This window comes from Apus apus, chromosome 10 (genome assembly GCF_020740795.1).
Source record: "Apus apus isolate bApuApu2 chromosome 10, bApuApu2.pri.cur, whole genome shotgun sequence".
Taxonomy (NCBI): domain Eukaryota; kingdom Metazoa; phylum Chordata; class Aves; order Apodiformes; family Apodidae; genus Apus; species Apus apus.
In genome coordinates, this window is record NC_067291.1 from 1930967 (window position 1) to 1943355 (window position 12389).

The 12389-nt window shown below is 45.5% G+C and overlaps 1 protein-coding gene across 2 annotated transcripts in view; it reads right to left on the bottom strand.

Moving 5' to 3' along the window:
- The window catches only part of NPTN (neuroplastin), a 60189-nt gene extending 49222 nt beyond the window's left edge, over positions 1-10967 (bottom strand). For both annotated transcript variants that reach the window (XM_051628426.1, XM_051628425.1), the window contains exon 1: positions 10745-10967. In XM_051628426.1, coding sequence (XP_051484386.1) covers positions 10745-10832 — 88 coding nt within the window. In that variant the 5' untranslated portion in view covers positions 10833-10967. The remainder of the gene's footprint in view (positions 1-10744) is intronic.
- Between the last annotated feature and the right edge of the window lie 1422 nt (positions 10968-12389).

Here is a 12389-nt window from a genome sequence, read left to right on the forward strand (position 1 = left end):
AAGCTGCAGAGGGAAAAATAATGGGGAGAGTTGCATCATAATCAATCTAAACACAAAAAGCAGAAATTAAAACATTTATACTACTGTCCTATTTGATAGCAAGCAGAAAAGCTTTCACATCTGGCTACAGCCAGATACATTTCTGCTACATCCCCGCTACAACCAAGAATCATTCCAACCATTAATTTGCACAGATAGGATAATACTCAAATACTTCCAAAAATACAGGGTCAGAGGTGATAGCACTTAAAACACTGGAAGGGAAAATCCAAAGGTGATCACGACCTAAAGCACTATATGATGGGTGCTAGTCATCAACAGAAACAAACCAAATATAGTAGAAGGCATAGAAGACAATTTTGTGGAATGCAACTTATTTTTGGCAGTTCTGAAAATGCTGGTGCCAGACCAGAGACCAACAGTCATCCCCAGGACAGTAGAAAAGAGTGAAGCTTGTAAGAGCAAAAAGGCAAGAAGTACCCTGAATGAAATATGGTAAGACAGAAATAAATGGCAGTGATAGCTTCCAGACCAAATAGGCATCAAATGTATCACTTCTTAAAGCAAAATGCAGAACAAAGGGAATGGCAACCGGAATGTATTTTTGTCTTAGTGCAGATTAAGAGATACTGTACAAAAGAAAAGCTCACCAAGTGTAACTAAAATGTCTGTTCAAATAACTTTCAAAGACAACCCTTTCCCCTGCAACTTGGAAGTATGAGCACCAAGTCCTCCAGTGTGCCTGAGATATATTTAGATTTTACCATCAGGTTCAACAAAAATCACTTGTTTCTAATGGAGTTTGTCATGCCCAGTGTAGCACCAATTACAGCTCTGCTAACTTTGTCAGACTCTTCCTCAGCATGAAAAAGCAGGGGAAAAAAACCTAAAAGGCCAGACCAGGCAAACCCTAGCTTCCCAACATACATAAAGAGAGAAGTCCATCCAGAGACTTCCAGAGACCATGTGCAGACTGGCTCTGAATCACAAAACCTCAATATCCAGCTGCTGTTGGATTTTGAAAACACTTCCCCAAGGCAACTGTATTCTAGTGAAGTGGTAAGCCCCAACAGCAACCAACTGCTGAACTCCCTCTCTATGTAGCCTGGCAGTCACAACAAGAGGAAGAAGTTAGCTGCAAAACTTGTCTTACTATATGCAAACTCTGAATAAAATTATATCTCCAAATATTGAGCTCCCTTTTTTATTTCTTAGAGTCCTTAAGGTCATCTAACACAAGTGTAAACTAAGCTGCTTACACTGCATGTCTTCAGCTACAAACTTGAGCAACAAGATAATGCCTCAGGCTGAGAATGAAAGTTTGCTTATTTGGTGCCTATCTGGTTTAAAACAGCAATTTGTACCTCCTATAGCCACATTTCTTCCCATACTAAATCCAGCAGACTTGCTTTATATCTATCCATATCTCTTTCATCCATGTCACTTATTCCTGGCTTTGCTTGATCTCAACCTCTTAACTCTCCTCAAACCTCACTGGAATAGTTTTCCATCTTTTTTTGCCATGCCCTTCCCTTTCTACACACAGATTACATAGGAGTGCACAAAGAGTCACTGCAGAACTAAGAAACATTTCCAGTTACATACTGTAATATAAGTTTTTCCCATTTCAACCTTGACCCCCAAATGTGAATTTATGTCCTCATACTTCTATAAAAATCACAGAAACACGTAACAGTATAAAATGTGACAGTGGGAGCCAGCTGCTTTCCATCTGGGATGCTTAAAGCAAAGGATAAAGGACAAAAATCATATGAAGTTCCCTGCAGAAGGCTGCTTTAGGTAAACTAGCTGTAGATCCAGGTTAGAATACCTCAAGCAGAAATTAACAACCCAAGCACAACAAGCAGAAATTTGCTGCCCTGGAAGATAAATAGAAGCCAAGATCAACACCAAGTTGTAACACTGTTACAGATCTCTTTGCTTCCTCAACCTGCATTACCTCCTTGTAACAATGACTCTAACCTGCTCAAGAGGGGAAGTAACACCGGATTTTTAGCACCAGGCTGCCCTCACCCCACCAGTAATTCAGGGGAAAAATGTAATCTTGCCAGTCTGGTGCCCAAGACAAGAGACCAGCTTTCACGGCGCCATGGAAAGCTACGTATCACCGATCAAAGTAATCCCCACATAGCTTTTATTTTATCCTTCTCAGCAACAATTCTATTCATTATCCTTCAACGTACTGAGAATTAAAAAAAAAAAAAAAAAGCCAACAAACAAACAAAAGCCCCATATCCAATTCTCCCAATATCTTTCACAATCTGAGATCCTGTCTCAAGGCACTTTCCTCTCCAAGCCAAGCAGCCCTGACTTACACCACAGTCCCTGGAGCAATTTTCATTGCTCTTCTAAGCTCTGGGCTGTAACACTAATTTCAGATTTTCCTCAAGCAAGAAGGTATCAAATAATATTTTGAACACTTATGTCAGTCATTACATACTATGTTTAGCATCATGGCAAGACAAGAGCTTCTTAACATTACAACATTCACATGGATTTAACAAGACTAACAGAAGCTGCACAGATGGACTCCAATTTATAACTGCATTTAAACCAGTTTAGCTTCATTTAGTTCATTATTAGGAGTTTGGAATTAATATTATAGGTATTAATAGGTATTTTACATTTACAATTTGTACCCGCTCAGGTAGATTATCCTAGTTAACTACCACAAAGCTTTTCTAACAAACTAAGCCAAAAACCCCCTAGAATCCAAGAGTGATCAGTCAATATGGTATCTCCTTCGTTTATAAAAACCCTCTAAAGCATCTGTTGTTTTTTTTTTTTTCAAACTCCTGCTGTACTCCTTCCCCAAATTATTTCTGCCTTTGGTCTGTCATGATGTCTGTTGGAAACCTACCACATTGCCAAAATCCTTGTCAAGCTCTTTTCTAGGCATTTAAGTTCCATTTCCTCCTCCTAAAACTTAAAATATATTCTTTGTCAGTTTTACCAACCTTCCAGAACAAAATCCTTTTTTGACCCGCTTTTACTGGCTGAAGTTTTGGACTAATTGCATCTTTTCATACCTTTCCTTTTCTAGTCCATTATAATCCCCCTTTCCTCTAATTTTCTCATGTCTTTAACATGCCTGTCAGAAAACCCATTTAGTTTAGGTTTCCAAACAAGTGGACAAGCTACAGGGAAAGCCACCACGATCCCCATGTGCACTCAAAGCTACCAATAATTCACAAGATGTGGGAAGCAGTAAGTAGCTCAACTGCTTGGCTACACTAAGTAGCATTTTTGTTCAACAGACTCATTATTGTGGCATTTTAAAACATGTAATGTAAAACAAGCCTATACAAATCAAGGCAATCCAACAGCTTTTTTCTTCATTCAAACCAGAACATGACATTATGATCTAAACTTCATCTCCTAAAAGGTCTCACAACGTAAATCTATACAGCTAGTCACCTTCTGTCTTGGGCACTTTCCTCCTTCCTCCTCATCTGGAAATCTTTTTCTTTCAGAACATCCTGGGCCCTGCCCTTTCTCTGACAGTGAAAAGACCTCCAAGCTCATATATCAAAAGGTGATAGAAACATTGTGTCCCTGAGACTCCATCTTATCATGGAATCACAGACTGGGTTGGTTTGGAAGGGACCTTAAAGATCATCCAGATCCAACCCCCCTGCATGGGCAGGGACACCTCCCACCAGCCCAGGTTGCTCCAAGCCCCATCCAACCTGCCCTTCAACACTGCCAGGGATGGGGCAGCCACAGCTTCCCTGGGCAACCTGGGCCAGGCTCTCACCACCCTCACAGGGAAGAATTTCCTCCCCATGTCTCACCTCAATCTCCCCTCTTCCAGTTTTACATCCTGAAGTTTAAAAGACAGCTCCAAAGAGTGGCAGACATACACAGTGCCTCCTCTTCCCCCTTTCAAAAGCACAAATCTCTGCCATCCCACTTTGTTTCAACATCAAAGCCAGTGAGAAAAGGATCAAGGCTCTCCTATCCTACAGCTCTTCAACAGTGTGCCTCTTGGGGTCATATTTACTCAACATCTGCTTCCCAGGTCCAGAGCCCACTGTTCAAACTTTCCCCCATGCACACACACCTTCCAGCAGCCCGAACGCCACGGTGACATGATGGTGCTGCTTTCCCCTGCATTCTGAAGAGAAACAGCAGGAAAAAAAGAAGTCTTTCTCTCAAAAACCTTCTCATTCTTAATTATAGCAGAAATCTACAGCTTCTGACACCATATGATGAAGAACCCTTCACAGCTTTCGAAGTTCTTGCCCTGTTTCTTGAGTGAGTTTGCATCAGTGTGCAAAAGTGGTGACTTCAACCTCACAAATCATAGAATCATAGAACCATTCAGGCTGGAAAAGCCCCTTGGGATCACCGAGTCTAACCACCATCCCTACTCTACAAAGTTCTCCCCTAAACCATCTCCACCAACACCACATCCAAACAACCCTTAAACTCATCCAGGGATGGTGACTCAACCTCCTCCCTGGGCAGCCTGTTCCAGTCTCTAACCACTCTTTCTGTCAAAAAACTTTTCCTAATGTCCAGTCTAAACCTATCCTGTTGCAATGACCCAAAAAAGCTTCAAGCTTACCAACAGGGCATGAATTTTCAAAAGTCTACAGTAGTTATCTTTTGAGGGGATAAATACTCTCAAGTTTTGACACAGATGCAGACATTTAATCCAGGCTTGAATGAAATTCACTTTTGACTCAATCTCCTTCGACACCAAAAAAAGACCAGGCAGAGTAAGACACAAAAAAAGCTTTTAATGTATAGAGCAAAAAGAAATTTAACATAAGAAGCAACATTTTAAAAAGCATGCAAATAACAACTGGATATTTTATACGGAGCTTTGATAACTTCTGAGTTACATTTCAACAGCTGTTCTCCCTACTTCACTTGATACAAGTTAGATTTGATATTCTAGAATGAACTTGGAGAAGCGACAAGTTGCTACAATCATTATGAAATACCAATAAAAAGCTTGTTTAAAGAAGTTTGAGCACATAGAGGGTCCTTCCGAGCACCTAAAGGATTGTGTGCAGGATCAGATGGTAAATCTGCACATTCAGCCCCCAGCTCTGGCAGCAGAAAAAACACCCTAACCACTTGTGGATTTCTGCAAACAACCTCAGCATAACTTTCATATAATGGTTTGGGTTGGAAGGGACCTTAAAGATCATCAGGTTCCAACCTCTCTGCTATGAGCAGGGAACACTTCCCACCAGACCAGGCTGCACAAGCCTCATCCAACCTGGCCTTGAACACCTTCAGGGAGGGGGCACCAACAACCTCCCTGGGCAACCTGTTCCAGTGCCTTACTACCCTCATGGTGAAAAATTTCTTCCTGATGTCTAACTTAAATCTTCCCTTTTTCAGTTTAAAACCATGACCCCTTGTCCTATCACTGCCCTCTCTGGTGAAAAGCCCCTCCCCAGCTTTCCTGTAGGCCCCCTAACTTGGCATGGGCAGAAAGTTCGGATGCATGGAAAAGACTGGAAGGAGATTCTGCTATCACACATGCTATCCAAAAAAAAGGAGGATCATAGTGATCACATATCTCAGAGAAGATCTCTAAAACCAGATTACAGACTGCTTTGGAAAGTTAGGGGTTGTCAAGCTGCTGTGTTTAATTCAACTCCTTCTGCAGGACTGATGGCAGATGGTGGATGGAAAAGGGCAGACAGTGCCCATGTTTAGAATGGAAAGAGTGTGTAACCACAAACCAGTCAGTCTTATTTCAGTCTCCAAAAAGAATAGAAGAAATCTGCTTGGAAGTGCTCAAAACCAGAGATGGCCTCAGGGGAGGGAAGAACAGAGCTGTATTGCCTACCTGTGGCTCCATACAGCTTGCCCATAACAATCTGACCTCCTGCTAGGAAGGTAAGAAAAACCAAAGGTAACTCCAGAGGAGAAAGAACAGACCCAAGTTTCCTAATTTCAGTAAAGCTTTGAATACTGTCCCTATACAAAAGCCTCACAACCAAAAATAACATCTCATTAATGCAGCTTGGTTTTTGGGGTTGTTTTGTGGGGTTTTTTGATACATGGACATGAAGAAGCTTATGGACAACAGGATGAAGGAAGACCAATGATGGGCTAGAGGGTCTTTAATGCTGATAAAAGCAAAGCAAGGTGAAGTAGGGGCAGGTGGTCAAGAAGACAGAATAGGGCTTTTGACAACTGGAGTAAGACATTGAAGCAGGTAAGATCCCATTCCATAACACTTAAGAACTAGCTGGTTTAGGCAGTAAAGGAATGCAAAGTAGCAGCCCTGCAGTACAAGGTCTGACCACCATAAAGGATCCTACTGGACACGAGCCAAAAATGTTTTACTGTAAGAAGCCATTTGTCTTGTGATGCTAATGGAAATGCCATATGCAAGACACACTGAGTGATCCTTCCACTCTGCTAAACCTTGGTCCTGTCCCAACTGGAAGTGTGTCCAGTTTTACACATCACACTCCAGAAAACGTGACTGAGAAAATCTGCAGAAAAACACCAGGAACGGCCAGGAAAACGCACCTTAACAACAACAATTAACGTGAAGAAGTACAGAAGTAATTGCTGATGAGAAGGTAACACCCTCCTCCCCACTCTAAATCGCAGGTATAAAAAGCCTAAAAAGAATGGGAAAGCAGGCTTAGGTTAAATTTCCAGATCTATAGGTTAGATTTACAGATCTTTCCTGCAAATAGATAAGCAGAAACTAGTTTATCCAACTTTCAATCTGAACAGGTTTGTCAGTGGGAGCGGCAGCACCTCCAGCTCTTGAAGTTAAGAAGAGTCTGAATGCTTTGGCTCTACAAGCCAGGGATGAATCACAGACTAGCGCTGTCCTTTACAATGCAAGTTGTAACAATTGCCGCCTCTTAAGTAGTACTTACAGCACCAGAAAGAGCTCATTGTGGGGGAGAGAATGCTCCTCATTCATGAATTCAACCAGTAGTCTTCATCATTACTATGTTGTAAGGACGGCTCTGGGTGGATTTAATCACTGAAAAGCCCCTTGTTTTGAAACGTTTTCCAACACCAGCAAAATGACAGAGAAGTCAGCACTAGCAGTTATTGCCTCTTTACCTGTTGGCTGAGATCCCTCAGATTTCGGTGCCATTTCCAAGCATAGACACTTCAGTCATCTTGCTTGTATTTAAGTTTCCTATGAGGGAGTTGGAGGAGGAAGGAGAATAGCAGCGGTGGAAAAGAGAACTTTGAATGTTTTCCTCCATGCTCAGCCCACGCTCAGGCACCATAAATGCTGGATGAAACAGATTCTTAGTTTTCTCTGGTCTATTAAAATTCTGTCAGAATACAAAACGGATGATGATCAGCAGACGGAAACTGCATTGACAAGGATAAAAGGAAGGTTTTTCATTTGCTCTTTTAAGAAGCTACTCTGTTATGGTCATTTCTGTACTGGTTTCTGCCAACAGAAAAGCCACGTTCTATTTTTAGCCAGCTGGTTAGTTCCTTCTCATTCATCCAAACCGAAGATGAAGAGAGCAGAGCTAAAGCAGTACCACCTAGCTTAAGTTGCTTTTACTTCCATTTATGTCTAGATTAAAATAAGCCAAACAATTTCATGATGCCAGCATTCACAGTCTGGGATTAAGAGCATTTTGCCAGACCCGAGCTCTGAAGAGAGAACTTGAAAAATTGCTAGCAATTCAACTCACTTGGTGTGCTGGAGACTCACTGCAGATTTCATGGGGGAAGTCCAAGCGCCTATTTCAGACAACAGTCAAAATACAATAGAGTTCTTTTGAGTCCAAGCTTTTCAAGGTTTGGATTGAACGATGAAGTCTTTATTTTTAAACAAGTAGCTGAGGAAAAAGATATTGCAAAGCTTAACAACCAGCAGCTGAAAAAGGTGTGTTATTCATCACCAAGCAGCAAGGCAAGCACCATTCCATAAGGAAGATGCTGTGTTTTCAAGTGCTAAAGTGATTTTCCAACAAATGCCAGTTGGAAACTACAGGTTTGACACAGTCAGAAGCAGCCTGTCTGTCAAGGTCTGTTCCTCTTCATGCTTCCTCGCCTAACTCTCCTTTCTGTCACCTCATCTAAACTATGCTCTGGATACAAAGTGAGGGGGGGCTTGCATGCATCAGAAATGCAGTCTCAAAGAGCCTGACAAGTTTCTCAGAAGAATCCTCAGGAAAAGTTAAATTTCTGACACACAAATTGTCCTGCAATCTTTAGGTGTTTATGCAAGAGCTTTAAAAAGAATCCACACAAGTATCAAAAGTCTACTTCCAATTTTAGCAAGCTTCAATCTATAGGTGAGCCTGATTCAAAATATTCTGAATTACATTAATTCTGGAAAAATCAGTGATCAGAAGCAGAAAGAAACCCTGCTTCCCACAGACACTCAAGACTCCACTGGGCATTTTCTGTGCAGGGGAGCTGCCCTGCAGCTTCAACAAACTCATTACCATTCCTTTATCACAGCAAACTCACAAGGTGTTCCTGTAAGTTCACCAGCTCTTGGACTATCACCTCTCATTGCAGTGATGGCTCCACATTAATAATAAGTAACACAATTATTGCCTATGCACGTTGGGATCCTTCCATATACCTTCAAAGCACAAACCTGTGGCTTAGATAGGTTGTTTTTTTCAAAGAAGTTGTCACCAACACACTTGTTCAAACCACCACACCAGTATTTTTCTAATGACTTACAAGGAATATATACAATGCAGGAAATGGCTGCACCTATTCTTCATGCCAAAGCAACAGAGGAATTGTTCCCTTTTATGAAGGGTCTCACTGGCCATTACTTGCTGAAACAAAACAGTTCCTCTGCAGCAGGACTACAGCCTTTACATTTCTTTCCCTCTGCTGCAACAGCATTGGAAGTGGGCTAAAAACCCAATAGCAGCAATGAACCTTCTCCAGAAGGACCTCCACCTTTCCCTTGGCTTGCAAGTGCTCTGCTCCTTTCCAGGATTTTCATATACCTGTGTCAACTCCTACAGACACTCAAGAGCATCCCTGACCATCTAATCACTTGGATGACCCTTGTTAACCAAATAAAAATTAATGAGCTTTAAGGATACACTTGGGCTCTGCAGCCTCATCTCATGCCAAGATCTGCTACTGCTTGGTTATCTTCATGACAGGAGTGAAAGTCATAATTAAGACACAGAAAGGCAAAAGCCCTCCATCTACCCCAAAATTTATTTAATTGCTGACCTCCAGACATATAACTACTGTCAAACACCAAATGTTTGCACTGCCTACCAGCTATTCGGAATTGCTGTACCAGCTGCTGGCATTTGACACCTAACTTGCTAACTCTGCACAGGAACAGCCTCAGGCACCCGACCCATTTAACTTGCATGTCAGAAGACTGCTCATCTCTTCTGACTGCTCATCTCACTTCCCCCAAACGCCAGGGAAACACGGCAGAGGCAGATGAAGCCTGCCAAAATGATGGTCAGATGGCACAGCCACTCCAGAAAGCAGACCAGACTTCACCAGCACATTCCTAGGAGGTCCTGGGAGTCAGGTGCCTAATTCCTACTGAACCCCAGTGGAATTCGGTCAGAGTCTTTCAGGCTCCACAAGAAGTCCCTCATACTGCAGGAATCCTAGAGTTTTCATTCATACAGTGAGGGTGCCAAAGCTGCTTCTGTTTTGTCATAAGGCTCAGTTCTGGTTTCAGACCACAATATATGCACATAATAATTCTGAACTGGAATGTTCACGATATCATTTCTTCCATCTACACCTCTCCTATCATCACCAAATATGCTGAAAGCCTCAATAAAGCAAACAGCCAGCAAAGCTGAAGGCAAAATTCACACGAATGGGAGGAAAACGCTTAGGAGTGAATATCTGCAGAGCAGGAAGGAAGGAGAGAGAAAGAAGGACGAAAAGTGGGGTTGGTATATTCCTAAATTTCCCCCCCCAAAAAAAAAAACCACGGGAGTCTCCAGCGAGCCAGGCTCCCTGCCCTTCACAGCAGGCACAGGCCAGAGCATCCCTGCCATGACTTCCACCATGATGCTGCATGAGAACCCGGCTCCAGGCAGCCTGGAGCAGGGAACACCTGCCTCCAGGGCTCGCAACCCCCCCCGAGGGCACCACCAGGGAGGCATTTCGGGGAGCACCGCGGGCCCCCCCTTCCAAGCAGGAGGCTCCCTTGGCCCCGGCTTCCTTCTGCCACTAATTCTCATGCCCTCGGCTGCAAACTCATCAGGGAGGAGGCATGCCGGGCTGCGTTTAGCTCAGGCTACCCTTCCTACAAGGAAGAAAGACGGCTTGGGTAGGGGGGGGGTTGGTTTTTTAGGGTTTTTTTCCCCCCTCTTTTTTCTTCCCTTCCTCCCCCCCCCCCCCCCCCCCCCATCATTCCCCGCCGCCCTTCGTCTCCGCTCCTATTCTGAGGACCTCTCCAGTTGCTAAGGAACTACGGTTTTCGTGCACGATAAATGATTTAAGGCAGCCCGGGGTTCAGGAGGCGGCGGGAGATGGTTCCGTTCCACCGGCAGCACGAGACGCCTCAGGAGAAGCGGGGGGGGAAAAGGGGGGTGGGGGGACGGACACACGGACACACCGGCCCTTCCGACACCCCCTTCATCTCCGGGAACCCAAAACACAGGGGGTTCCCCTCAACCACGGTGCCTTTTCCCCCTCTCCCACCCCCCGGGGCTCCAGGATCCCGCCCTTCCCCCCCCCCCCCCCCCCCTCACCCCCTCAGCCGCCCCCACAGCACAAACCCCCCCCCCCCCTCACAACTCACCATTCTGCCCCGCGGCAGGTCCCGGCAGCAGCGCGGTGGTTACCAGCAGCACCGAAAGGGCGGCAGGGAGAGGCCCGGAGCGCGGCATCCTGCCGGGAAACGGGAGGAAGGAAAAAAAAAAGGGGAGGAAAGGGGGGGGAAAAGGAAAGAGAGAGAGAGAGGGACGAGGCGGCGGGAGCGAAGCGGCCCCGTCCTTCTGCGCCGACCTCCTACCGCAGCGCGCCGCCCGCTCTCGCGAGACTTGGCGGCGGCGGGGGAAGGAGGGGGAAGAAGTCGCGCAGCCCGCCCCGCGCCGCCGCCATCTTGGCGCTCTCCCGCTGCCTTACCCCGCCGTGTGCCCGGCCCCGCAGCACCCTCCCCCGCTCCTCAGCTGCCCTGAGGTGCCCCGGGCTTCCTTACCGGCGCTGGAGGCACCGCCTGGAGCCCCGGGGAGCGGGCCTTGCCCGGCGCTGCGGTCGCCTCAAGGGGAGTGAGGAATGTCTGTCGCGCCAGGGAACAGGCCCGCGCGGATCCTTCAGCCAAGCACAGTTTATTGGCATCCTTGCAAGAACGGGTCACCTAAACGAGCAGGCGCACCCATAGCCAGGTGAATAACGGTTTATATTCCCTATTCCCAAAGTTCCCGCCCCTGTTTCCCCCCTGGCTGGGCACTGCAGGGTTTACAGCCTCTCTTCAAATTATTCTCCTAAGTTTCCCGCCCCTGTTGACACATTCCATTCTAGCAGGTTACTTTTTACCTTTTAAGGTAAAAAAAATGACCTTTCTTGCCCCCTTGGCTGTGTTCCCAATCACCACAATGATCTGTACCCACTGGTGCCCTCCTGCCCTGAGGAGCGAGACAGAAGTGGCTTCGTTGGGTCTGATCTTGGCCACAAATCCTGCTCCATGTTGGGATCCCCCAGATGGAGCCCAGTTCAGCCCCTCAGCTTCTTGGGCCGTAAACCACCCCAGGTGTCATTGGAACGTTGCAGATATCTCACTTACCTCAAACAAACTATATATTCCTGACTCTAGGCTGCTGTAGGGAGTTTGCTCAGTGAAAACGCAGCGCTTTTTATAAAAATAAAACGAGGCCAAGTGAAACCTTGCAGCAAATGGTGAAGGAGGTGGTGGTGGGAGGGAAGACATCCACTCACTTTGGGAAACCCCCTTGGGACAGGGGCTGCGTCATCCTGATGGGTGGGACAAAGCCAGGTGGTGGTCACAGTGTCAGCACTTAAGACTACTCATTTATGTGAAGAAATAAAAGAGTTAGGGTTTTTTTTTCAAGTATGGGGTGAGCTCTGTCCTCGTTGCATGGATATGAAACAGGCTGTAAGAAGCTAAGGCATCTGCCCCACGGTAATGGTGGAGTTGGGGGCAGAAAGCACGAAAAGCTCATTCCCTGTTGGCCAGAGCTGCCAAGTATCCTGAAAAATACCTGCTGATGAGGTTTGAGCAGATTTTGCCTTGATATTCCTGTCTAAAATACAGATATGGGGTCAGATCTACTCCTCACGCTCGGGTTGCTTTGTTCTGTGATGGTGACCCCAGCCTGATCTAGCTTTTTCAGCCAGGTTTCTGCCCTCTGTCCCTCACAGGGTGAGGGCACTAATGGCTTCAGCCTGCTGCTGTGAGCTCATGGCTCTGACTCACACAAGTAGGG